The sequence below is a fragment of the Micromys minutus genome (assembly GCF_963924665.1).
Source record: "Micromys minutus genome assembly, chromosome: 10".
NCBI lineage: Eukaryota > Metazoa > Chordata > Mammalia > Rodentia > Muridae > Micromys > Micromys minutus.
The window spans coordinates 13071365-13098928 of record NC_137979.1 but is presented as its reverse complement, the minus strand read 5'-3'; the positions used below and the strand labels follow the sequence as shown (position 1 = coordinate 13098928).

At 44.8% G+C, this 27564-nt stretch overlaps 2 protein-coding genes across 2 annotated transcripts in view; one reads left to right on the top strand and one right to left on the bottom strand.

Moving 5' to 3' along the window:
* Positions 1-43: 43 nt before the first annotated feature.
* On the bottom strand, positions 44-11803 carry SMCR8 (SMCR8-C9orf72 complex subunit). Its single transcript, XM_080923612.1, has 3 exons — positions 11684-11803; positions 9027-11367; positions 44-4866 (listed from the first exon to the last, which is right to left on the bottom strand). The coding sequence occupies exons 2-3, from the start codon at positions 11360-11362 to the stop codon at positions 4413-4415; spliced, it is 2790 nt and encodes a 929-aa protein (XP_080779738.1). The 5' UTR covers positions 11363-11367; positions 11684-11803; the 3' UTR covers positions 44-4412.
* Positions 11804-12142: 339 nt separating this feature from the next.
* Positions 12143-27564, top strand: part of TOP3A (DNA topoisomerase III alpha) — a 32313-nt gene continuing 16891 nt past the window's right edge. The window contains exons 1-4 of the mRNA XM_080922215.1: positions 12143-12455; positions 24125-24184; positions 24985-25058; positions 25753-25828. Of these exons, the coding sequence (XP_080778341.1) occupies positions 12276-12455; positions 24125-24184; positions 24985-25058; positions 25753-25828 (390 nt within the window). The 5' untranslated portion in view covers positions 12143-12275. The remainder of the gene's footprint in view (positions 12456-24124; positions 24185-24984; positions 25059-25752; positions 25829-27564) is intronic.

The window sequence follows — 27564 nt, the reverse complement described above, 5'->3', positions numbered from 1 at the left end:
AGGTAAGCAAATGTTTTCGTTTCTGTTGCCCAGACACCAGAGTTTTCTGCTCTAAGTTTGAGATTATAAACTAGGTAAGTGTATAAGCAAGAAGTTAGTGTTAGGGCTGGAAAGATGGCTCTGCACTTCTGGCTGCCCTTGCGTAGGACCCTGGCTTGATTCTCAGCCACATGGTGAATCACAACCATCTGTAACTCCAGTCTCAGAGAATCGGCACCCTCTTCTGGGTTCTGAAGACACCAGGCACACATGAAGTACAGACATACATGCAGGCAAAATGGTGATCCACAGAAAATTTTGTTTTAAAGGAAAAAAATTACTGTTAGCAACTTGAAATGTAATAGAAGAGCTAGGGGTGTCACGAGATAACACACATACTTCATATGTGTGTCGTGCTGGGTTCATTCCTCGGACACAAACACGCACACAGAAATCTTGTACAACTGACTGACTGCATCGGTGTATGAGTCCCTTCCCAGTTTAATCAACAGCGGCCAAAGGCTTTATATTCTACCTGCCTGAGATAGAAGCAGCTCCTTCCTAAAATTAGGATCCCAAATGTTACCTTCTGAAAGAGTCTTTATTTTTCACATCACTGAATTGCAAACCATCAGAAACTTTTTAATATGGACAATCAAATTTTTACCCACAGAATGTCTACAAGAATTATATCTTTAAAAAATACAACCAGTTTTTATATTTTAAAAATATCTGAACTCAAATAAATTAATATCTTAAAAAGTACACTCCTCATACTAGTTATTTGGCATTTACTCTAAGCTTTTGTGCATGATGCCTGTGGAACATGGTCACATCTGCAGTGCTCTGGTTCCAGTACTGTGACTGCAGCAGGTTTGGGACACATTTACAGACAGTGGGAACATGCAATAATAAAATAGCTTCTTAGAAACAAGTTCCTTACAGACTGTGTTGTTTACTGTAACTGTTGTGTGCTCTGTCCAGCATAAGATAGTTTGGCCAAGGCTCCCTAGGAGCTGGTCTATTGTTGGTACTGTCGCCACAAGAGAAGGCCGTGGTGTCAGTTTGCATGTGCTGTGGTGGGATGCTCTTTCCCACTGCCACATCTCTATTCCTTCTTCCTTCCTTCCCAAAGTTTTAACAGAGCCAGATCTTAGTGGGCTCAGACAAGCAGGGAAGCTTTGCTTTCTGAGCAAAAGAAACCTAATTCCCTCTCCTTTTTGCAACCTACGAGTGAGTATGCCTCCCTTTAAGATTCCAGTTTGGTCACAGTATTAGAGTGAAGCCAGAAAACTGGCTTATTTATTTCAAAGTACAAGCCAAGGCACTTTCTTAGGAGCTTTCTAGAGAAATAGAAATTAGCGTGGATGGCCTCACTGCCATGAGGATTTGGCTCCTCCAAAGGCCTTGCAAACACCACCCAACCATTTCAGAGATGAACCATGGTGGTGGCACAGGACACTGGTCCAATATGCAACATTCAGGCTGGGAGAATGACATGAACTTAACATAGCAGACGAGTGGCCAAGATGCATACAAGATATTCTAGAAGCTATGCCTCTAGGACCACAGCTCAAATGCTGGCTTTGATACTTGGCAAAGAAGTGAGGTCTCCTGGCCTTCCTAGGATTATGAAATAGGAACTAATTTAGATGAGGTTGAAATCCTTTGTATTTTAAACACTACCTGATCTTAAAAAAGGAGTTAAAGGCCAGATCAGGACAGACAGCTCACAACCACAGTCCAGCTCCAAGTTTAAGAGCAACTTTTACTGTAGTAGCAATAGCTTGGCAGTCAAGTTGAAACAAACTTAACCAGTTCTAGTGCCAGGGCTCAAAGCGATTGGAATAAAGCAGTGGGAAGCTCCGTTATCTGGGAGGTGCCTTTGATAGTGTATTTTACTAAATCAGCCAGACGAGGATGTAGCTCAGTTGGTACAGTGTCTGCCTAGCATGTATGAAGCCCTGGATTTAATCTGTAAAACTCAAGATAGGCATGTAATCTCAGTATGTGGAGGCAGGAGGATCAGTTCAAAGCCATCCTTAGCTACCTAGTTCAAAGTTGGCTTGGGCTTTTTGGGTATCATAGCCTTGGCTGGCCTGAAGTTCATCATGCAGATCAGGGTGGCCTCAAGGTTGTAGAGATCCACCTGCCTCTTAAGTGCTGGGATTAAAGGTGTGTGCCACCATGCCCCAACTGAAAACTTGAAGGAGTTAAGTCCTGCTGAATAGGTCTCTACAACATCAAGGTATACATATGTACTACTTCTAGAAAATTCCAGTCCTCTAAAGCAAAAGAACGGGGCATTAACTAACTGCCTCTATCCAAACTCAGCCCCCAAAGATTGATACCCTGTGAGAGGAAGCATGGTTTCAGCATTAATTAATTCTTTTAAAACGAACACAACAAAGTTTTAAAAATCTAGATCCTGGTTCTGGTGGCAAACACCTGTAATTTCAGCAGTTCGGATGTCAAGAGTTCAGGGTTATGCTGGGCTGCACACTGAATTTAACCCAGCTTGGGTTATATGAGATCCTGTTTCAAAAGAGATCGCAAATGGAGTTCACATTCTTGTTAGTCTTAGTGAGGAGCCATTCAAGAGAGGCACCTGTTCTATGGCTGCCACACAAAGTGCCCACTCGCCATCAGTCTTGGCTTTGTCTTCTGAGCCACTCTGTGGCTGGATGCTACGGAGATACTTGCATGTTTACCCCACTTCAGAACACTGAAATGTGTGTGCTTTCAGTATCCAGAGGCCAAGCATGGCTGCTGACTTTCTCAGTTCAGGGACACGGTATTCACCTCAGAGTCCCCATGTTAGGCAGCAGTACCAGCAACTGACCACCTCCCAGCCTGGCTCTTGAACTCTAGCACATTCCTCCTTGGAGGCCTGAGGAAACTACTTAGCCAACCAGGCAACCGTGGAACCTACAACACGTAAGCAGTAGCAGATGAGGGGGGTCATGAGGAGAAACAACAGCTGCCAAGGTGTCTGTAATACATGTAACAGACACAAACTGGTGTAGGCAGTGCCATCTTTCTGGTTCCTTCACAGGCTCAGAAGCAAAATCACATACCCTCTAAAATGAAAAAAGGGGCCATGACCTGAAGCCACTGACCAGACTGTTATCAAAGACCTAGGCAAGGAATGTGGCACAAGAGTGACACCACAAGCCATCTTTGGTTACTTGGCTTCTATAGGTTCCTTCCGAGACCTCAAGTAATGTGACCTGCTGACAGACCCGAGGGCAGGGACACAGCATCTAACTGTTGGGCTGCTGATCCGGGTCCAATTTACCATAGCTTTTGGGAGCAAATTTAAAAGCAACGGTAACAACCAGAGCTTCTATTTAGGGAGAGAAGATTTTTTTTTTTTTAAGGTCTCACATTATCAAATGGGAGAAGCATTCCATGCACACAAGAGCAGCTGCAACAGGAATCCCAGAGATGGCCACCAGGGGATCAGGTGGGGACTAAAAGGTGCCTTCCTCTCAGGTTCAGAGTTTCTTGAAGGGGAAATGAACAACATGGGAATGATTGTGAGACGTGTACACTACCTCCCAGATGTCTATAAAGATAGGTCACCCAGGAGCTAGCTAGCACAGGGCATCCTTGCTCCTGTGTTTCGGTCAGCACACAGCCAGCCAGCCAGAACTTAGTTGTCATCACGCTCTCAGGAGGTTCAGTGTCTGCGTAGCTCCTGCCATGCATAGTGGTGATGGCCGTATGGTCTGCTTCATCTACAGCTCCCAAGGTACTTCTCAAACTGGCTGTAGCCACTTGGCATCTGCTTCACATCCACTGTCACAGTGACCCCCAGGACTCGATGAGCACTTCCTTAGAGACAAGGGTAGGATGGGCCGCTTGTGGTCCGAAGCCCTCAGGGCCCAGATGCGTCTCTCCAGCTGACCAGAGCACTGCTCCTTCGTGTCCTTGTCCAGGAGGCTCCCCTCAGTTATGGGGCTCCAGGAAGCCAAGTAACGGGCCTTGGTAGAGGTAGATGGAGGCAATGGCTGTCCTGCTTCCTAACACATCATCACAGTTCCCGGGCTGATTGTGCCATTCAGATGTCATTTGGGCTTTGACTACTTAGCCTCATCTTTTCCAGTCCCAGAGCCTGGAGCTTTCTCTTCCTGCTCAGACTGCTGATCCTTGGAAAATTAAGGACACCCCTTATTTCTAAGCTATTTCCCTAACGAACTAAAAGCAGCTGCTACTGTTCTCCCAGCTACCTCTGGAGGGCTGGGTGCTATCTCTGCTCTGCCCACTTCACACACTGCCCGGGGCTATGTTGGAACTATGACTGCCACCTGTTCCCGTCCTGCTGACACCAGAAGGCTCAACACTCCAGCTCAGGCAACCACTTAGTCACACCAACCCTTCTCCCTCCCCATACCCTGAGTCACAGGTCTTGGTCATAGTGGCTGGAACCCTTATATTTTATACAAAAAGCTGGGGACATAGTCAAACCTGAGCAGTGGGTGGGTGGTCCCAGGTGACTCCTGCATATAGTGCAATTTCAGCAGCTCAGCCAGGTACTGCACCACTCGGATATCTTCGTTCACCAGCCCCAGGTTCAGCTTTAGGAAGCTGGTTTGTCTGCTGGCCACTGCTTCCTGTGTCTCCTCACTGTGGGCAGGCAGATGCAAGTGGTGGCAAAAGGTGTAGAGGAACGCCTTGGAACAGAGCTGCGTGAGCATGCTCTGGACATGAAGGTAGTATGTGCTGCCCCGCTTGATCTGAGTGCGATGGTCAGCAAGGCGGGGCACCAGTGTACCCCGGTACAGGGGGCAGCGTAGGGTCTTGCTGTCCAGGTCCAGGATGCTTGTGTAGCGGCTGTAACGGCTCAGGGTATGGAGAGTACCCACATTGGCAGGAGAGGCCACTCTGAAAAACATAGGCCAAAGTTAGAAAAATAGGAGCAGCTGATTAGGAGGTGAGGCTCACTTATCCCCAAACTAACTCACATTCAACTGTCTCTATAGGAAGACCAAGTGCTAAGGTCCTCAAGGCCCTGACCATCTCTGAAGCATCTATTACTCACCTAAATGGATGCTCCACAAAGTAAGCCAAGCCTCCAGTGGTGCTCTAGAACTATCTGCCTGCCTGTACTTCCTGGAATTTCTCACACCAAACTAAAGCATGCTTGATTTCCCCCATCTCTAGGATATAGCTCAGTTAATCTTTTACCCTTCCTCAGCCTCATCTCCTCTCATTGTTCCATTCCTCCTCTTTCTCATTGTTCCATTCTTCCTGGGGTAACCAGAAGGACAAAATAAGTCACCTAAGGGTGGGGCCTGGCCTGCAGTGGGATATATCTATCACTGTTATCTCTCTGAGCCCACACCAGCCAGTACAGTGACTGCTAACAGATTCTCTGTTTAGAGGCCTTGGGCTGCATCTCCCTTGGGATATGTCCCTACTGCCCAGCAGTGTGTGTTCCAAGGGGTGAGGTGGAACAGGCCAAGTGCTCAGCCTAGCCTCCTGAGGCTGTTCCTAAAAACCTCAAGTTTCTGAGTCTTAACTCAAAAGAGCATCAGATCCTCTTCTTTCCCTAGCCTCACTCTGTAATGCTTCCTCCCTGTCAGCTGGCTGTTTGCCCACCGTGTGGCTGACCTTCATATCTAATTCAGAAAGCATAGTGCTCTGAGACTCCTCCTCTTAAATTCCCACCTTTGAATTTGTAATAAACTTCTAAAACCAAAACACTCCCTATAAAAACCACAGCCTCACTGAAGGGTAGGGCTAGAGAAGTTAGAACATTTGCCTGTCACACACAGGCCCTGATTTTCATTCCAGCAACACAAGAAAACAAAAAAGCTCTCCTTTAGAGCAGTCTTCCCACCTGGACATAGGTGGCACACACCTTAGTCCCAGCATTCGGGAGGCAGAGGCAGGCGGATCTTTGTAAGTTTGAGATAGCCTGGTCTATAGAGTGAGTTCCAGGACAGCCAGAACTATACATGGCATGCCCCCTTCAAAAAAGCAGTCTTCCCACAAAAGAAGGCATTACTTTCAGGTCTAGCAAATAGAACTGACAAGATTTTACATATTTTAGGGCTGATATAAGAAACGATGCTATACAACAACCCACTGAATCCATATATTTTTCCTTTTTGTTACATTTAATGATTAATTAAGCATCCACTACCTAACCAAGCATTGAGCTGGGAGCTGAGACTGATGAAGAATGTCCTAGAGTGTTGTCTTGTCATGGGCACATTGGATCTGAGTGGGACCTGGGGACTATGAAGGGCCTGAAGACTATGGCAAGACCCACACAGGCCCTATGCCCTGACCCAGTGGCAGCGGGTAAACAGCACACCCCGTGAACAAGGGAGAATTGGGGCCTCATGAACTTGCCTTTAATCCCAGCACTAGGAAGGCAGAGGCAGGCAGAGCTTTAAGATCAGGGTCAGCCTGGTTTACAAATCTAATGTGAAGACATCCAGAGAGCCACAGAGAGAAACCCAGGCTGAGGGAGGGCACTTCTGAGTTGATATGACAATTCTGTGAGTTACTTGGTGTGTTATGAATTTGCTTCATCTGCCCTTTATCATTTCATGGTATGTTTAGTCTGACCACTTTCCTTTCTATTTTTATTTCTTACTCCTGGACCTGAGGACCAAAGCTGTGGCCACCGTACAAAGATGGCACGTCCTCTCTACTGCCCTGCTGCATCCTGGGAGCAAGTCTGTAGCCTTGGCTGACCCTGGCTGCAGCTAACCCAAAGGGCTTGGCAGCACTCAGGAGTGTCCTCTTCAGGACTACCCTCTTAACACTCCTAGTGCCTCAATGGCCTTCCTTTACCACCCATCGCACCCCAACTAGGGGCTTTGCAGACTCCACACCAACTTTTCCATCACATTTGTTGGCCTTTACTCCCACTGGGGGATCCCAGGCAAACCCTGAACTTAGCAAGTGCAGCTCCTCTCCCCACTAGGCTCAGCTTTAGTTCCTACCTGTCTGATCCTCCATCTCTGTTGTGATGTCCAGTTTAGGCCATTTCATGAAATTCAGCATTAGCACACCTTTCCTCCCAGTGGTTGCAAAATGCTGGCTCCTTCCAAGTTCTTCTGTTTCTATTTCCTACAAAATTCTTCCTCATTCAGGAAGCCAAATACACAACCAAGTCCCAGACTTTGTGCTCCATTGCAATGAACAAGGTCTATTCTTCCAAACCCAGACTGCTGCCATCCAAACCAAGGAGGCCACAAGGATGAGGAATCTGAGGTCACCCAGTTAGGACTCTGCCTAAGCCTCTGTTACACACTTTCTCTCCTTCTAGAATTGGGTCCTGCTTACCCATCATTCCTGATCTTCTCACTACTGCTCATCAAGCCACACATTTCTCCCTGGCATTTCATTGAAAATGATGGCAGACTTACGATTAGCTGTTCCAACCTGTTTCCAGACAGAAGACCTGTATAGGTGGAAAGAACCAAGAGCCAGTGAAGCTGGTGGTTCAAGGTGAGATTCTTTAAAACCTTTATTTGAGCAGTTCCAGGTGAAGTCAAGACTTGAGGATCTAGATGAATCCAGCTCACAGAAACAGGCCTACTGTTGCTCACAGCTTTGTGGACAAGAGAGCCACTACACAAAAGCACCTCTCAGTCATTTTTTTAAGCCTCTGCCTTGCTAATACAGCTTAGACTGGCCGCAACACAGCTAATCAATTCTAAGGTCAGGTACTGTTCTAAAATAACACATGCCCAATCTGGGCCTTCTAGAGCTCCGTAAGGTGAGCACAGGGAGTCCCCTGCACAGGAGAGATACCCAACAAATCTATCACAGTGAGGGTGGCAGCACTGGTGACCTCGACCCCTGCAGTTTCCTCAGCAACCACCACACCTCTGATGGTTTTCACCTCATGCTGTTCTAGTGTCATGGTTTCAACTCACTTTCCTAAGGCTTCCCTGGATTAGGAATAACCTACCCATTTCCATGCCACTTTTGGCTCCTCACTGACCCCCTAGTAAGTCATCCTTTGGGGCATAAGCACTGCATAGGCACTGACACTTGTGCCCAACATCTGCACCCCCTCAGTAGGATACACACATGGTATCTCATATGCTAGCAGGCACTTAATCACTTGAGATTCTGTGCAGTGGCTCAAGTGTCATTTGGAGGGTATCTCCCTGAAATCTGTGGCCCTGTCTGCCTCCTTCCTTTTTAGAGGGTGCACACTTGTACAGACCAGGAATCCCCTATCACATAACATACTTCCAGCTGCCTGCAGTAAAGGAAATAGCCTCAGAGAGATTAAGCTGGTGACACAGTGACAGGATGGAGGACAGAGTCAACATGGCTGAATTACCTTGTAATTCAGGCACTGGACAGTGATCATGCAGTAACCACTGCAAATGATCTACTGAGTAAGTCAACTTTATTTTCCTTCTTTCTTGGAACACAGGAATAACATGCCTGAATATCTAAGTAAATGAGTCCTGGCAGGGTAGCACCATAACTCTGAAGGAATTTCAAATGGGGAAAGGACAAGCTCTTGTGACTCCTCATTATTCAGAGCAAATAGAACAGCATAGTACAATTTATTGGAGTTCTGTATCTTCCACAGTGACAGCCACAATCCTTTACACCGCTGTGACCTGGAGTCTGAACATAAAGATCTTCAGGTCCAGTCATTCTCTGACTTCACTGGATCAAGATTACAGTTCTTACCCCAGACAAATGCAATCCAAATCTGACTAGGAATTTATGGTTTAAAAAACTCTCCCAGAAGATACAGATATAAGAAGTGTGTCTGCTTAGCATGTGCAGGACCTGGGATCACTAACACCACACACATACACAGGAAATTAATTCTCCCAAACAGTTCTGACATGGAAGAGGGGAGGGGCCAGGATTAGCAATCACTTAGCAATGGTAGAGAAGGCAACAGGATCAAGAGTGATCTGCCAAAAGTAAGAACAGTGAGTAGGGTTAGCTACTGTCTAGGAAGCAAGGTTTCCTTTTTAGGGTCTACAGATCCTAAACCTGCTTCATTTCATAATGTTTAGGGCTCTTCCCCACCACCTGGAGCCAGTTACCTTTGTAGGCCAATAAGCTTCCACTTCTGAAAATCCATAATATGCAAAGGGGAGGAAATCCAGTGCTTCACCGGCTTGGCACAGCAGCCATAGTTGGGAACAAAGATGGACAGTGCAGTTACGAGCTTCCTGACTATGGTTTCATCTTCTCCCAGGACCACAAGTGTCCTCCCACTGAGCAGGGAGTAGATGGCTGGGTGGGCAAAAGGGTACTGGCGGATGAATTTTAAGGCATTCTGGCCAGCTCTCTTTTTGTGCCTCTCAGAGGATAAGCCAGCAGGGGGAGCAGAGGGGATTCTGTCTGAGCTGGTAGAAGCCACACTGCCCACGGTATCCGAGTAGTTATCCAGGCTCATCTTACTAACATCTCGGCTAGCCAGAAGGCAGCTTGGATCCAGCTCATAAGCTGGGAACATTTCACAACTGTTGTCTCGGGGAGAAGGGTCAGGGTTTTCCATCCCAAAGTCCACGTGGAGCCCCTGGTCCTTCTGTATGTAGCACTGTGGGGGGATGTTCACCACACCATCCTCATCAGAAAGAGTGTAAGCTGGGGTGGGGTGAGGCACCAACTGATCTTCACCCTCCTTTCCAATACAGCAGCTGGAGTCTATCTGGGATGGGATATTTTCCAAGTTGCCCTCCTGAGTCTCATCCAGTTCTGGTGAACCGGCATTTGCCTGGAAATGGATGGCCCCCTCATTATCTGCATAGGCTTCTTCTTCATTAATGGCACTTGGGTAGCTGGCCTTGAAGTCATCAGGAATGAGGGCCTCAGAAGGGCAGGTGCTTAAGACTTCAATGCTGTCTTCACTGATTGTCCTGTGGCTGACTGCTTTGCTACGGACTACATGGGGGCTCAATGGCACGGTGAGACTGGCCTGGCTGTCAGATTTCGACAACACAGAAGCTGATTTCTCGGTGCCCAAAACCTCAATGCTTTCCCCACTACTGATGCTCCCTTTCATATCCATATCCAGATAGTCCAGGTTTTCTTGGGGGTCAAAACTGCCTGACTCTGTTGCCTCCACTTCCTTGTACTCTTCATCTCCAAGTTCCTGCTCCATCTTGATCAGTACAGACTCCACACTGGACTTGTAGGAGCCAACACTAATTAACACTTTAGGAATGGGACATTCTTCTACAGGTTTGGGAGGCAGCCTGCCCAGACTGGGCTGAGAGGGCACATTCTCCATCCTGTCATCAACCTCTACAAAATCTTCAAAGAGGAAATTTGTTATGGGCTGTTGTTTTCGAAGTGCCCTGTCAATCTGACTGGTCAGGAGGTAGCACAGGTCTCCTCTGAACATGTGCTCAATGTGGCTAAGCTGGGCCAGGGTCTGAGTGAAATACTCAGTGTCACAGAGTTCTTCCAAGGTCTTCAACTTCTTGTCAAAACACTTGGTGGACTTTGCCTTGATGAGTTTGGGGGTGTAAGCCGGCCTGCAGGTATAAAGGTCTGCATTAGCTGATTCCTCAGGATTAGAGGTAGTGGATACCTGGTCAGCCTGATCCTGGTTATGTTCTGTATCACTAGGATGCAAATCAGGCATCTTCATCTTCTGACGAGGGTATGAGCGAATCTGCCTCAGCAAATCTTGATGTTCAATGATGGACTTCTCCACGTTGGCCAGTTCATTGGCTTTCTCAATAGCCTGAGAAGAATAAAAACCCTTGTCATTGGCTTTCTTCTGGATCTCGGTTTCTGTGTGGAGCACTGTCCTCGTGTAATCCAAGTCTTTCAACTTTTTTTCAAGTTCCCCAGCGAACGCCTTCCTGTTACCCATCTTTAAGCACTCAGATGCTTTGGAAAATTCGGCTGAGAGCTCTTGAAATTGTTGCATGATTTTATGCTGGTCTGCAGAGATATAAGCCATACAAAAGGGCCTCACAAAGCCCCTGGCCTCCAGGTCATACAAAGTAAGGTGGTGCACATATGCAAAGGCTCCTTCTTTCGAGTCTCCCAGGACTACTTTAGAGTCTTCCACAAAGTTCAGCTTGGGGTAGGCAGAACCAGGAGGATGGCCTACGAATGAAGCCTGGTAATCCACTGACATGATCCTCAAGGAGAAGTAATTGAGATCAAAAGTGCCAAAAACTTTGGTGTCATTGGGGATGGTCAGCAAGGGCTGGGGTCCCACCTGCTCGGAGAACTCGGAAATAAGGATGAAGTCCCTGGAGAACTTGGCCCCAGACAGTTTAGACCAGGGGTTAGCCCCCTGGCTGGCATAAGGAAAGAGAGGAACTGAGTACTCTTCAGGCAAAGCCGGCTCATTATAAGGTTCTTCCTCGTATTCGTCTTCCTTGGTGAAGGCCACCACATCAGGGGCGCTGATCATATTTCCTGAAATATGGAGAGCACATTGAGAGGAAAGGGGAAATAATGCAGGGTTAGTCGGTGGGGGAAGTCAGGCCTCTGGATGAGAAAGCGCAGTTCTTGAGGCCTTCTCTGCACTTCCGGGGATCCTAAACTGTCTTCTCACACAACCAAAAACTCGAATTCCCGCATACTTTAGAGGTTTGGGACCTGTGATGCCCTAGGAAACCTCATGAACTCAAACGCTGCAGGTCCAGATGTCGGAGGCTGGCCATTCTCCAGCGTTTGCCCCGGCCGGCGCAAGGTTTCTAAACCGAGGTCACCAGTACTCCCCGGAACCTACCGTCGACATCAACAGCCCCAGCTGCGATCAGGTCATTAATCCTCGCCACGGGCTACCGTAGAGTCACTCAAATGGGCCTCCCCACGACCTAAGGGCAAAAAGTGTCGTGGCTCCTAGTACGATACTGTCCCAGGGAAGCTACCGCGGCACCGCCATCTTGGTATCACATGACTCCCAAGCATCAACGTCGCGTGACCCGGAAACGCCCACACAGACTTCTAAGTAAGTGGCACCTTTTAAGAGGCCCTGACAATCAGTCCTTCCAGAGGACAAGTCCCGTTAACTAATCACTGTCGTAAAGAAAGGGAAAGTAGAATACAGTGGTGTAGAAGGAAGGAGAAACGGTGTTGGATGAGCGTGCCCGGGACATGAGGCATTCTGGGAGTTGTAGTTCAAGGTTGCTTGCGGCGCAGTAGGCGGAAGTTGTCTGTGAGCGCGAGTTTAAGCGGGACTCGGAGGTGTGGGTTTCTAAACGAGGCGTCAGTTGCTTGGAAAAAGTGCATTATTAAAGTGGCTCTCGGAGGGCTTTTCCTCTGGGTTCTCCAACATGCCCGGGAACCCGTGGAGTTGCTGCTGGCGCAGGACCTAGGGAATGATCTTCCCAGTCACCCTCTTAGCGTTTCAGTGGCAGCGACGGCCTGGAGGCCGTGCCCTGTCCCGCGCTGCCATGGAAGTGGCCTTCCGAGGAGTGCGAAAAGTTCTCTGCGTGGCGGAGAAAAACGATGCTGCCAAGGGAATCGCCGACTTGCTGTCCAACGGTCGCATGAGGCGGGTAAGAAGCATTTAGGAACCTTGAGGAACGCCCACAATGGTGTGGGTACAGGGAGCCCTGGCTAAAGCGACTCCGCCTATTTTGCGGGAGGGCCCCTCCTGGCGGTCCTCACACCTCAGGCTCTCCCTAGCCTCTTGTAAATCTTTTCACGCATTTGATAGATCTTTACTCACCGTATCTGTCTGGTCGCCTCAAATACCAGTAGAGGATCGGTCTCTCTTCTTTGGGTCTGGAGCGATTGTGAGGAGACTTGTGTTTTAAAAATTCTTCCTTGGTGAGTCTCAAGTTCAGTTGAAGTGGAAACCCTAGGGGTAACTCTTAGGTTCTGGAACTAGAGAAGTCAATTACTACTCCTATAGGCTGACTCTAAGGTAAAGGGGTGGGGGGGATTGTTTCCTGACAAAGGGAAGATGAGAAATAAACTGCTACTTTATCACTCTGCTGGAGGGCCTTCCTATGAGCCGTGAATAGTTGGATCCCCAGACCTTTGCTTCTAGTTTTGAAAGACTGGGAAGGAGGAGCCAAGGTTAGTTTCTAACTTCACCTCTTTTTAAAATTTATTACACTGGAGCTGTCTTAAGACACACCAGAAGAGGGCATCAGATCCCATGACAGATGGTTGTGAGCCACCATGTGGTTGCTGGGATTTGAACTCAGGACCTCTGGAAGATCAGTCAGTGCTCTTAGCCACTGAACCATCTCTCCAGCCCCTAACTTCACCTCTTTAAAATGTCTTTGAGTAGTAATTTTTTCTTTTCTATTTTGGAGACAGGGTCTCAGTATGTAGCTATAGGCTCTGACTGCCCTGGAACTTGCTAAGTAGACCAGACTGGCCTTGAACAAAGGAGATCTCTTTGTCTCTGCCTTCTAAGTACCGGAGTTACAAGCTGACATCCAGCCTAACTACTGCTTATATGTCCTTTTTTTTTTTTTTTTTTTTTTAATATCTATGGGTGTTTTTGCCTACTTGTATGCTTATGTATTGCCCGAGTGCCCACTGAGGCAAGAAGTGGGTAGGTATCAGATCACCTAGAACTGGAGGTACAAATGGTTGTGAGCCACCATGTGGGATATGGGACTCGAACCTAAGTTCTCTGAAAGAGCAGCAAGTGCTCTTAACCATTGAGTCATCTCTCCAGTCCCTTAAATGTCTTTTTTAAGGAGAACCACTTTCCTGTCTCTGCCACATAAACACAAACTAGGCCAGGGATTCTCTTTCTCTCGATAGTTGGTTGGTTGGTTTTTGGAGACAGAGTTTCTCTGTGGTGTAGCCTTGTCTGTCCTGGAACTCACTCTGTAGACCAAGCCAGAGATTCTTACTACTGTCCCATCGTGGCACTTAGAAGGCCAAAGCTGGAATAAAAAGAGATCATTGCTGTTTTATCATTACCGATCAGTACATAGGAATTGCATCTTTAAAGCAGTATTTTATTCAGAGAGCTGGCAATCCTAGAAGACAGTCTTCCATCTTGTCTGCAGCTGACAAGTTATATAGAGACAGTGCAGGTGAGGTAGAGAAAGAAAGTCAATCAGTTTGGAGTTTAGTCTCGCCCCCTGGTCAGCCATATTTTATTCTGTAAGGATAAGTAAGAATTAAGTTTGTAGGAAGAAATAGAAGACGAGAAATTAGATGACCTCAAACAGCTAGAGGAATTGATATTTAGTGCCAGAGAAGTGGTGTTTGTAGTTCTAACTATGACATGACCATGGCATGGGACCTCAGCACTCAATGACCAGGGTCCAAGTGAATACACATTACTTGCTTTAGGCTGGGATTTTTGTAGCTAAAGATAGGGAATGGGGAGAGAGAGATTTGTTTGAGGCAGAATGAGATGTTAGCTGTTTTCCTTAGATAAGCTGTTTGGTCAGACTGCCAGGTCTGTTGTCTCTGCCACTAGGGCCAGCTGCCTTCTGCAATCCTCAAATAGCTACTTCTTGGAACTTTGAACTCAGTTCCAGAACCTTGGCTTTTGGGGAGATTCCTGTTTCAATTTGGAGGAAATGTCTTACAAGCTTAAATGTGGTAAAGAATGGCTCCTATGACCATTATATATTATCTAGTTCCAGAGGGTAACTTTGTCTCTTTAAAGGAGCAAGCACCGTTGTTATCTCTGTCATGCCCACCACAATTAACCTGCTCTGTTGTTGTTACTAGGGAGTTGGGTTTTTTAATTAGAGTCTCATTCATGTAGTTGAGGCTAACCATAAAGTTACTAGGTAGTGGGGGCTGGCCATAAACTTTTTTTTTTCTTTCTTTAAACTGGAATAATCAATTTATCTTATTTTTATTTTCGTGTATGAAGAGAGAGAGGGTGTGTGTGTGTGTGTGTGTGTGTGTGTGTGTGTGTGTGTGTGTAAGCACTTATCACATGTTTGCTTGTGCCCTTGAAGGCCAGAAAAGGGTACTGGGGCCTCTGCAGTTATAGGCAGGGATGGGCCACTTCATGTGGGTGCTTGACTCTTAAGCACTGCACCATCTCTGTATCTCTAACCATATTTTACCAAATTTAAGCTTGTTGTGTGATATTTTTTCAAACTGAAACATGAATTCTGACACCGGCCCTAAAGAAACAAAAGCCAAGGTCTTGAAACTGAGCTCAGTGTTGCTCAATGTTCCAGGAAGTAGTGGCTATTTAGGAATTGCAGAAGGCAGATGGCCTAACTCCAGACACCCAGGCCTTGAAATCTTGATCTTCCTGCTCCCACCTTCCAGTATGATTATTGAAGTTTGACAAGATGGACAGCTCTAAGCCCCTTTCTAGCCTAGGCTTGCCTGTTCTAAACATTTCCTATAAATAAAAGGCCTGGCCTTTTGTGCCAGATTTATTTAATTTAATGAAGCCTTTTAAAAATCTATCTACATTGTAGCACCTGTTAGTACTTTGTTCTTTTTTTGCGGATGAGCATTTTATTGGTTTGATGTATCACACCATGTTTATCAATTGGCGTTCATTTGAGTTGCTTCTACCTTTTGTTTATTGTAATTAGGACTGGCTGCAAACTGATTTGCAAGTGTCTGTTTGAGTAGCTGTTACAATTATGGGAGTCCTGTGAGTGGAATTGCTGGGATATGTGGCAGCTACATTTAACTTTTCAGGACTCCCCAAAGTTTTCCTGCGTGCTTTAGTAACATTTGCTTTTCAGGTTGTTACTTTAACATCATCCTAGCATGTGTGAGAAGCTACTCTGTTTTTTAATTTACATTTTCATAAAGGCTTATTGACCAATGATACTTACTTTTCACTTAGTTGTTGGCCATTTGGTTATGTTTATTTTGGAGAAATTTGACTATGCAACAAACTCCAAGCCTTGCACAGGCTAAACAACTGTTCTAACACTGAGCGGTATCCAGGCTCAATTTTAAAGTCATTGTCAAATCTTGTGTCCAGAAAGTGCACGTATTTTTTCCTGAGTCTTACAGTGTTCATTTTTATTCATTCGTGTGTTGTGTCTGCACCGTATGGATGCACAGATGCCACAGAATGTGTCAAGAGGTCCGAGGTACACTTGTGAGAGCTCTCTCCTTTACCGTGTGGTTTTCAGGAATCGAACCAAGATTTTCGAGCTTGGCAGCAATCACTCTTACCCTCAGAACCATCTTGCTGGCCTAAAGTCTTAGTTGTCTTTCATCCACTTAAAAACCATATTTATTTCTACATTAGGTGTATTGGGATGTTTTGCCTGCATGCATGCCTGTGTGAGGGTTGAATCCCCTGTGGAACTGGAGCCACAGACAGTTGTAAACTGCCGTACGGGTGCTGGGAATCAGTCTGTGTTCTCTGAAGGAGCAGACAGTACTCTTAACAACTGTTCTCCAGCCGCCTGGCCCACATTTATTTTTTTATTTGTTGTTTATGTAATGTGAGTGCTCTGTATGTACACCTGCATGCCAGAAGAGGGCAGCAGATCCCTTTATAGATGATCATGAACCATCATGTGGTTGCTGGGAATTGAACTCAGGACCTGAGCCATTTCACAGTTGATCCACTTTTTAAATTTTATTTCCATATGATGTTGTCTGTCCCACCTCATTATTTTGGTATATGGAGATCTATTAGCCCTGCATCATTTGTTGAAGTCTGTCTGTTGAATGAACTTGGCACCTTTAAAGATCAGTTACAAAGAAAAAAACCTGTCATCCCAGCATACAGAAAACTGATCAGGAAAACAAATTTGAGGGCAACTTGGGCTATGTAGTGAGACCTTACTACAAAATGAGAGGCTAGAGAGATGGCTCACTGGTAAAGAGTACTGGCTGCTCCTTCCTGCAGAAGACCTGAATTATGTTCACAGCACCTATGTCAGATGGCTCATAACCACCTGTAACTCCAGCTCCAGGGTTTCTGGTTCCCTCTTCTAGCCTCTTTGGGTACCTGTACATATGTGGTATAATATACACACACTGGTTTTTTAAATTTAACCTAGGGAAAAACAACAATCACAAAATAAATGGGCCAGTGAGGCTGTCAATAAAGTATTTGCTGTACAAGTATGGGAACTGGAGTTCCATCACCAGCACTCATGCAGAAAGCTGGGTTTGATGATGTGCACATCTTGGTGATGTGCACCTGTAACCCTCACACTGGGAAGGCTTAGACAGGAGGATCTCTAGGACTTGCTAGCCATCCAGTCTGGCTGAATTGACAAGCTCCAGATTCAGTGAGAAACCCTGTCTCAAACAAATGAGGTAGAGAGCCAGAAGGAAGGCTCCTAAGGTCTTTCTTCCCTCTCTGCCCTTTACACAAAATGTGGAAGGTTTCAGCCAACAAAGCAGACTACCATTCAGCTATACTCTTAGTGCTCATGATCACTAAAGGTCTGTTTGTTTTTAATTAAATCTGATGGCTTTAGTTATTGTTGTTTTATAGTGAGTTTTGAAATTTAGAAGAGTGAGTCTTCAGCTTTTTTTTTCAGGACTGTTTTGGTCTTATGGAACCACTGCAGTTCCATGTGAGTTTTAGGATCATCCTTTTTATTTTGCACAAAAGGCTGTTAAGTTTTCATAAAGAGGCCAGTGAAATACCTATATTAATAAAAATTTTTAATTTTTCATTGGAATTTGTTTCTGTGGTAGAGATGTAAAAATGTCAACTTAATGTAGTCTAGACTCACCTGGGAAGAAAGTCTCCATAAGAAATATCTGTAGGAGTTTATCTTGGTTATGTTAATAGATTAGAAATTTCCCTAGACAGGGATCCTGGTGTTTGTAACAGTGAAGAAGACAGGCTGTACACAAGCAGGCTGTACGTGGGCATGCATTAGTCCATTCCTCTCTGCTTTCAACTGGGTGTAATATGACCACCTCTCTCCCAGAGTTCTGCTGCTGTGATTTCCCTGCCAAGACGGATGGTATCCTGGAACTGTGAGCCAAATGAGCCCTTCTCCCTTAAGTTGTTCTTGTTACAGCAGCAGGAAGGGAAACTGAAACCCAGTCTCTCACTCTGTAGCTCAGGCTGGGCTGATAACTTGCCGTGATCCCCCTGCTTCACCTTTCAGAACTGCTGAGATTAAAGGCGTGCCTCACCACCAACCAGCCTAATGCTTTCTCTTCCTCCTCCTCCTCCTCCTCCTCCTCCTCTTTTAAATTAAGGAGAGCGGAGGAATATTTAAATTGAACAAAATCTGAAATCCTGAATCTGGGCAGCATTTTCATTATCAGGAAGAAAATCACTAGTAAGAATGGTTGTCCAAAAAAAAAAAAAAAAAAACTCATGTGGTTCTAAACTAATTTCTAGGGAGTATGACTCCTTAGACAATTGAAAAAGATGCCAGTTATTTTAACCTTTGGTTATATTTTCCAGTTGGGTTAACATGACACATCCTAGAATTACGAGTGTGAGTGTGTGTGTGTGTGTGTGTGTGTGTGTGTGTGTGTGTGTGTGTCTTAATTGGTTGATTGCTCAGCTTAGATTGGCCCATGGACATGTCTGTGGGAGATTGTCTTGTTTATTGGTGTAGGAGGGCTGAGTCTCTAGTGGGTGGCACCATTGTCTGGAGAGATGGTCCTGGACTACATAAGAAACCTAGTTAAGCATGAGGCAGCACACAGTGTGCCTCCCTGGTTTCTGTTTTGAGTTCCTGCTCTGACGTCCACAGTTGTGGACTGTAATCACTATTTCCTTCCCTGAGTCGCTTTTGGTAAGAATGCTTTACCACAGCAACAGATAGGAGACTAGAGCAGGTATTTTAGGTGTTGGCCAAAACAGACTATTTTTAAGTCAGGGGTGGTGGCCTGTGACTTTAATCCCAGTACAAAGGAGGCAGTGAGTTCGAGGCCAACCTGGTCTACAGAGTGAGTTTCAGGACAAAGCGACATAAAGAAACCCTGTCTTAAAGAAAAAAGAAAGTATATTTAATATTGTCATTATTTCTAAGTCTCATCCTCTATATACTGTATATAATTCAGGCCTTTCCTGACTTAAGGTTTTGTAGCTTTGTCTTCATCTTTCTCATTCATAATATGTAGCTAACTTAACATAGGGCAAAATCTTATACATAAATTCTTTGTGACTAAAAATGGGTTTTTAAGTTTTAGTTCTTTTTTAAAACCCTTGGTGGGATTTTTAATTTTTTATTATTTTATGTCCATTGGTGTTCTGCCTGCATGCGTGTCTGTGTTGAGGATGTCAGATCTTCTAGAACTGGAGTTACAGACAATTGTGAACTGACGTGTGGGTGCCGGGGATTAAACTGGGGTCCTTGGAAGAGCAGCTACTGCTCTTAACCTTTGAGCCATCTCTCCAGCCCAAATGTTGTTCTAATATATTTGATTTTTCTATTTTCTGCCTCCCTTCTTTAACTTCACGAGATATATAACATTAGCAAATAAATGGGCCATCTTATTAAAGAATAATTACGTTTAAACTACATGCATGCATTTTGTTAAACTATGAGGTTTGTAAGTACCCAGGCAAAGCTCATAGAAAACACAAGCCAGCCTGCAGTGGTATTCAAGTTACTTCTCAGTCTGTTACCCGCTTGCAGTGTGCTCAGTAAACAGGTTTTCCTTGTAGAGGAGGAGAAAATGAAAGCACATGTCGGCTAAACGTCTCTGTGTTCTCTGGCAGTCAGAGAATGACCTGTAATGGTGCTTTTGCTTTTGAATGAGCTGTAAGTAGCAGGTAGAGGCAACGGGTAGATAGCACGACCTCACTGAATCCAGTGTGTGCCATCAGCACTCATCAGAGGAACCCTGTAAAAGCTGCCATGCTGGAGTGACAAGGCAGAGGCCTGTGTTCTCTCCATGGATAAACTTCGTGATCCAGTTTTACTTGAAGCATATTTATATCATAGCATTAAAAAAACAGTGACTTTTAGGGCCTGGAAGGATGGCTCAGTGGTTAAGAGTACTGGCTGCTCTTCCAGAGGACTTGGATTCAATTGTCAGTGTCCACATAGTGGCTTACAACCAGCTGTCACTTCAGTTCCAGCAGATCTAATGCCCTCCTTTGGCTTCACATTGCACACATGTGGTATGCAATACACATGGTATACATACATCTAATGTATACCCATATACATTAAAAACAAAACCAAAAACGTGGTGGTTTGAATGAGCGTGTCAGCCATAGGCTCAGATGTTTGCACACTTGGTCCCAGTTGGTGGTGCAGTTTGGGTAGGTGTAGGAGGTGTGGCCTTGCAAGAAATAAGTCACTGGGGGCTGGTTGGGGATCTTGTTTGCTTGCTTCCTTTTTTGTATTTGAGGGATTGGTTTTTGTTTGTTTGGGGGGTTGTTTGTTTGTTTTTGGCAGGATCACTCTGTTGTCCTGGAGTTTGCTATGTCTAGTCTCTGCCTCCTGAGTGTTGGTGTTTGCTTTTCAAGATAATGTGCTCTTGGCTTGTTTCCCCAGCCGTCAGGCCTGCTGCTGCCATGCTCCCTTTACCATTATGAGCCTAACTCTCTGGAACCATAAACCAAAGTTCCTTTTGTAAGTTGTGGTCATGATGTTCTATCACAGCGATGGAAAGGTACCTTTAAAGTTTGTAAGCTTCCCTTAGGGGATATTAATTCCATAGGAAGACCAACAGAATCAACTAACCTGGACTCTTGGGCTCTCAGACGCTGAACCAGCAACCAAATACACAGGCTGGACCTAGGCCTCCCCACACATATGTATCAGATGTGCAGCTTGGTCTTCATGTGGGTCCTAAACAGCTGGAGCAGGACCTATCCCAAAAGCTGTTGCCAGCAATGGGCGGAAGATAAAGTTAATAAGTAAGAAAAAATGTGTGTATATATGTAAATATATATATTTAATTAGTTAATACAAAACTTTGTAAGGTCATGGACGTGGGGCAGCCAGCACTACCGGCCAAGGAGGATCAAGCTGACAGAGGTGTCGGCCTTTATCTGTGTTAGCTTTCAGATACCCTTTCAGACCTTGAAAGTTGGTACCCTTATCAGAATGTACCAGCTTTGGGGAACAGGCAATCTTAAGGAACTCTAAGTGTTCTCATTCCTACAAAGAGCTTTTTGTAGGATAAGGAAAAACTACAGTAGTTTTTTTTTAAGCCATTTCAGTCTAAATCTAGGCCAGAACTGAGAGCAGAGAAGTACTAGGCCTTTCTTTCTCTGAAGGTCTGGATTAATCTGACACAGTTAGGGGTACCTTTTCCTGTCCAAGACAAAAAGGGGTACACTGAAAAGTTTTCCATGTCTCCTTTGTCTTTTCCACTACACCGTCTGCAGATCCTCCTGTGTTCTCACCTCCTTTCTTGAGCAGCCACGAGGACAGGAGAAAGGCCACACTCAGCAGTGATGCCTGAGTTCTTGTATCCCGTTCTATCTCATTAGCAGCCATGTGGAAGGGAAGCTTATCACACTGGCCACCTGCAGGTCGTGACTCTACTTAACTTAATGCCCTGTGACTTTGATGAATTCTTCCTTAATTTTTCCAAATTAACTTTATCAAGAAGCAACCAGAAGGCAGGGAAAGCCACTAATTTGGCTCAATTTATTGGAGGTACAGGGGAAACTCTTAAGCATTAGAACCCAGGTGATACTTTAAGTGAAACAATGTTCCAAAGCCAAGATCCAGTCATGGAAGTCTGGAATTACCCCCTGGTCTGATAAAGGAAATGCATTGGCCTGATCAAATGTCATTAGGGACATCTAAAAAACATATATGAGCATAGTCACATTTTTTAGGGAAAAAAAGGCACCTGAGTTAGGTGAGCATAGCTGTAGTGGAGAAAATACATGTGGGACAGGAAAAGGTGGTCTGAGAGACATAGTAGTATGGAGGGGGAATTGTAAGCTGTTCTTGAATCTGAAGTTGTGGCAATCCTCCTGCCACAGCTTTCTAAATGCTGTGAGTATGTACCATAGTCAGCTCACAGTAATGATATTTGTGTTGAATGTGTATCTTGCAATTTTGATAGAACTGTCTATTATTTTTTTTGTTATTTCTTTAGAACTTTTCACATATAAAAGATGGTGTGAACCAGGTGTGATGGTACATGCCTTTAATCTCAGAATTCAGAAGCAAACAAATTTCTGTGAGTTTAATGATAGCTAATGTTTCCTGGTGAAACTCCATCTCAAAAAAGATCATGGTAAGCTAGGCATAGTGGCACAGGTCTTTAATCCCAGCACTCAGGAGGCAGAGGAAAGGGGATCTTTGTGAGTTCTGGGCCAGCCAGGGCCACACAATGAAACCTTGTCTCAACAAACCAAAAAAAAAAAAAACAACAACAACAAAACCAAAACTAAACTAATGTTGTCTGTAAATAAAGATTCTGTCTCTTTCTCAATCTTGTCCTCTGTTGCTTTCCCTTGCCAGTGTTCTAGCTGGAACTCGGAGTATAGTGATGAGGAGCAGGGCCAAGCATGGACGCACTAATGTTACTGAGCTCTTATTTGCTGGTTTTTTTCGAGACAGGGTTTCCCTGTACAGTCTTGGCTGTCTTGGAACTCACTCTGTAGACCAGACTGGCCTCAGCCTCAGAGAGCCCAAGTGCTCGGGCCCAAGGCTAACTGTCACTGCTGTTAGAGAGGGAGCTTTCATCCTTTCACTATGGCGTGGGCTAACTTTACTGATGTTGAGGATGTGCCTTCCTAGTCCTAGGTGAACTGGGGAAGGCATTGAATTTTACCACAGTGCTTTTTCTGCACCAATTGAGAGAAGCCCAGTGAAGCTGTTCTGTTCATTTTGCTTTTCTTAGTGTGTGTGTGTGTATGTATATATATATATATATATATATATATATATGGAATGAGGAAAGGAGGAATGCATGTCACATCCGGTGTGTGGAGTCAGTGTTCCCGTCCACGTCCACGTTTGGTCCAGGTATCAACTCTAGATTGTGAGGCTTCCATGGCAAGTACTTTTACCTAAGCCATCTGCTGCCACTCTCCCCGGGTTAGACTGTTGGAGCTGCTGAGTTTCATAATCACTGGCAGCAGAGGATTGAAGAGTAAAAGGCAGGACTTGGAAAGACAGCTACAAAGAAGCCAGAATTCTGAACTCTGGGGTTGTTTTGTAGCGATGGAGGAGAAAGTGTGTGTGTGTGGGGGGGGTGCAAAATGTAAAAGATGGGGCTGAAGAGATGACTCAGCTGTTGAGAGCACTGGCTGCTCTTGTAGAGGACCCAGGTTTGGTGTCCAGCACCCGAATGGCAGCTCCACCTGTAATTCCAATTCCGTGAGATTAGATGCCCTCCTTGGCTTCCATGAACACTGCATACTTGTGGTACACAGATACACATACAGGCAAAACACTTAAATACATAAAACAAAACCCATAAAGAAAATTTAAATAAATTGACCATAATTTTGTAAATAAAAATTTTTTGAAATATTTGCAAATACTATAACTAAATATAGGTTTGAAATCTCAAATCTTGGTGAGCACAAAGACAAGAACAAACGTAGTCAGGAGTTGGTGAGTGTGGAGAAGTATTGCCTGAAGCAGACAAGAAGCACAAGAGTCATTTTTAAAGTGAAGGATGGGGATCTTCCTTAGGGTACCCTCATAAGGGTCAGCCCTAAGTGAGTGTGTTTAGAAATGGGCTGAATCTTACAGAGGTGGAAGCCAGAAGGCATCAGATCCCATTGGTATGGAGTTACAGACTTTTGTGAGCCTCTGTGTAGGTGCTGGGAATTGAACCCATGTCCTTCAGAAGAGTAGCCAGTACTCTTAACTAACCACTGAGCTGTCTCTCCTGACTAATTCATCTTTTTTTTTTTTTTTTAAGTATAACTTTCGCTTTATTTTCCCAAGGCATTTTTCCTCCCATCCTTATGAAACCACTCTGTAGACCAGGCTGGCCTCGACTCAGAGATCCTCCTGCCTCTCCCGCCCATGTACCACCACACACAACTGACTTAGTTTTCTATGCTGTGTTACTGGAGATTGAACCTACGGCTTTGTGCTTTCTAGGCAAACAGTCATCTGTTGAGCTACAGCCTGATCTGTTTAATCTTGTTTAGGAAACTCTATTTTTGTTTGTTTGTTTGTTTGAAGTTGGTCTCTGTGGCCTAGGCAAGCTTCAAAGCCTACATTACTTTTAGTGTCTTGAATGCTAGAGTGTCAACGTTGCATCTGGCTTGTTGCTTTTTTAATATTCCCTTCTCCCTTTCTCTGGGTATTGCTCAGTCTTCATGTTGGGGAGTCATTTGTTTTTAAATATGATTTGAATTTTTTACATATTTTCTTGTGCTTTGCAGAAAGAAGGCCTTTCTAAATTCAACAAGATTTATGAATTTGACTATCATCTATATGGCCAGGTAAGTGCTAAAGTGTTTCTGTCATAGAGCTGACATATCAGACAGGCGTGGTGGCTAGCTATGATAATCCAAGCATTTGGGAAGCTGAGGCAGGAGGGTTTTCTTTAACTTGAAACCTAGCCAGGTATCTTAGTGAGGGTTACTATTGATGTGATGAAACACCATGACTAAAGCAACTTGGGGAGGAAAGTGTTTATTTTGATTAGCTCCGTATCTCAGTTTATCCTCAAAGGAAGTCAGGGCCGTCACTCAAGGAGAGCAGGAACCTAGAGACCTGAGTTGATACAAAGACCATAGAGGAATACAACTTACTGCTTCCTTAGTGGCCTGCTTTCTTTTAAAATCCGAGACCACCAGCCATTGGTTGGGACTACCCATAATGGGCTGCGACCTCCCCCATTAATCACTAATTCAGAAAACGACCTAGAGCTATATCCTCTGAACCTTGACCCCACCTAGGGTTTTGGGTTTTTTTGTTTTGTTTTAATAAAAAATGGTAGTGTGGCTGGGTGTTGGTGGCTAGTGGTATGCCACTTTAATCCCAGCACTTGGGATGCAGAGGCAGGCAGATCTCTGTGAGTTCAAGGCCATAGAGTGACAAACCTTAAATAAATACGGAGGGGAGAAGGGGGAGGGAGGGAGGGAAGAGAGAGTATGAGTAGTAGTCATATCAACATGGTTTTGGTTTTGTGGAGTTACAGTTAGTTCTGTCTTCTGCATCAGCTGTGTCTGCTCTTAGCTCTGTTCACTGCTCTTTTTTCAACTGCAGAAAGACTAACTTTGGTTTTGTTGTCATTCAGAACGTTACTATGATAATGACTTCAGTCTCTGGACATTTGCTGGCCCATGACTTCCAGATGCAGTTTCGGAAATGGTCAGTATGATTAGTAAGGAAATAAATTGTGACAAATATTACAGGGATGTTGAAGCATGTTGTTCTTACCATGCCATTTATAATAATTTGTAAGTACTAATTTGTAATAATAGAATTACCTAAGGTTATAGGGCCTGCTGTAAGTTTTTATCCTACCTTTAGAATAACAATCACTTTGAGGTGTTTCCTTAAATATACTCTTTTCAGTGCAATCTGGATTGTATTTATTCTATTGCAGATGTGCCTAAATGGATTCCAGAGTTTCTTCTCTGCATCTCCTATTGATCTGCTTAGGAGAGTGGACAGTGCGCTATGTGGAAAGTCATAGCTCTTAATCCTCTGGCCAGTTTTCCTCCTTTTCTTTCTCTTTTGAGACATGGTCTTTCTGACTCATCTGTCCATGTTGCTATCTGGCACGTGGTACCATCCTCAGCTTTTTTTGCTGCTGGGTTTTTGTTGTTGGTTTGGTTTGGTTTTGAGTCATGGTCTGTTAACTCTGCGCAGACTGGCTTTTAATTCCTGGTCTAGTGACTCTTCTGCTTCAGCCTTCTGAGCAGCATCTGTTCCCAGCTTTTCTAGGCCATTTCCTGTGGGAGGGCCACTTGTGAGCCTGCTGTAGTCATGCATACGTTGTTAGTGCACAGGGCTCTTTGTCTGCGCTCATAAAGGCTTTGTGTTCTTGTTTCTCTTCTAGGCAGAGCTGCAATCCTCTTGTCCTCTTTGAAGCAGAAATTGAAAAGTATTGCCCAGAAAATTTTATAGACATCAAGGTAAGGTCTTTGGATGATATGGGACCCCGAGATTGAAACAACCAGAAATCACTGGACTGAGTGACTTTTATCTTTTAATACATTGGAAATTCCACCAACCTCAGTATATATAATTAATTGATTATTTGTTTATTTGTTTGAGACAGAGTCTCACTGTGTAAACTTGCCTAGTCTGGAATACACTAACTAGGTAGAGCAGACTAACCTTGAACTTTTTCACTTGCTGCTGCTGGATTAAAGGTATACACCACCATGCCCAAATAGTATCATGCCTTTAAAGTGTTCCACCTATTACATAAATGAAGTGTTCTGTTTTAAAGATAGGATTTTGCCCTGTAACCCAGGATGACCTCACCTTGTACCAGATATGCTTTTTGAACTTTCAAGTGCTAAGACACCAAGTTCCAGTCTAAATTAAGTACCCAAAGAAGTAAATGAAGCCTTTAAAAGTAAAACTTAAGGAATAAATATTACTAAATTGTTCATTCTAGCTCCCGTCTCACCCTTAGGTAAACTACAGGAGCTTCAAAGTAAGGTGGAGCAGTATGGACTCATATCCATGGTCAAGGCCAATGAGGACTACTTAGCAAATTCTTGTCTTAGAAAACGTTGCAAGGGAAAGGGAAAGCCAGCAGATCTCTCAGTTTGAGACCAGCCAGGTCTACATCGAAAGTTGTAGGCAGATCAGGACTACACAGTGAGACCTTGTCTCAACAAAGAAAACCGTCAGGATAGCAAAGGCCTGGTGACCTGTGTTCACTGCCAGGAACCAGCGTAGATGTGGAAAGAGGGTTTGAGCTGGCTCAGTGCTAAAAAGTTTTCTGTTCTTCCAAAGGACCCAAGTTCAGTTCCTAGCACTCAGATGGGCAGCTCTCAAGTTCCTGTAACTTCACCTTTGGGGCTCCAGCATCCTCTTCTAGCCTCTGAAGGCACCCACACACCTGTGGTATATACTCACATGGAAACACACACATATACACAAATGAAAAATACATTGGGAAAAAAATGAAACACTGGGTTAAGAACACATTCTCCTCTTTGAGTGAACTTCTCTTCAGTTCTTAGCACACACATCAGAGAGCCCACAACCTCCTATAACTCTAGCTCTAGGGAATCCTATACTTCTGGCCCCTTCAAGTAGCTACATTCAAATGCACATGCCCCACACATATATACGCATATGTGCACGTATACACATAATTTAAAATTTTTAAGTATTTTTTAAGGTAGAAGGACAAAATTGAGTTTGTGAAGTCCTGTGGCATCCACATGCCCTCCCACACACAATAATAATTATTATAAAAAATAAAAGTGGAAGGGTAAATGACCAGTTCAGGCACTTAGTTCTGCTGAGTGGGAAAGCTTATTAGACTAAAACTCAGGGAGCAAGCCTGGGGATGAGCTAGGTTTGTAGAGTGTGTTCCTAGTATGCATGAGGCCCTGGGTTGATCTTCAGCCTCTGTAAACCAGGTGTGGTAGCACACACCTGTAGTCTCAGCACTGAGGCTGAGATGGAGCAGAGATGAAGACTGTCAGCTAGGTAGTGAGTACAGGGCCAGCCTGAGCTTCATGAGGCCCTTCCTAGGGAAGGGAACAGGAGGAATTTACTAAGTGACTCGAACATGATCAGAACCACTGATGCTGGAAGGGTTTTAGAGCTGAGTTCTGCATTTCTCCATGTTGACAAAGTTGTGTGAACCCTCCAATCTTCTATGCACACACAGTTCTGGAGGATT

What these genes read in the sequence shown, in the direction of transcription:
- SMCR8 (XM_080923612.1), bottom strand. Translation starts at nt 11,362, where the DNA reads ATGATCAGCGCCCCTGATGTGGTGGCCTTCACCAAGGAAGACGAATAC. An exon ending in AAGCTTATTGGCCTACAAAG is followed by an intron (nt 4,867 to 9,026) that starts GTAACTGGCTCC and finishes TATGTTTTTCAG; the next exon opens with AGTGGCCTCTCCTGCCAATG.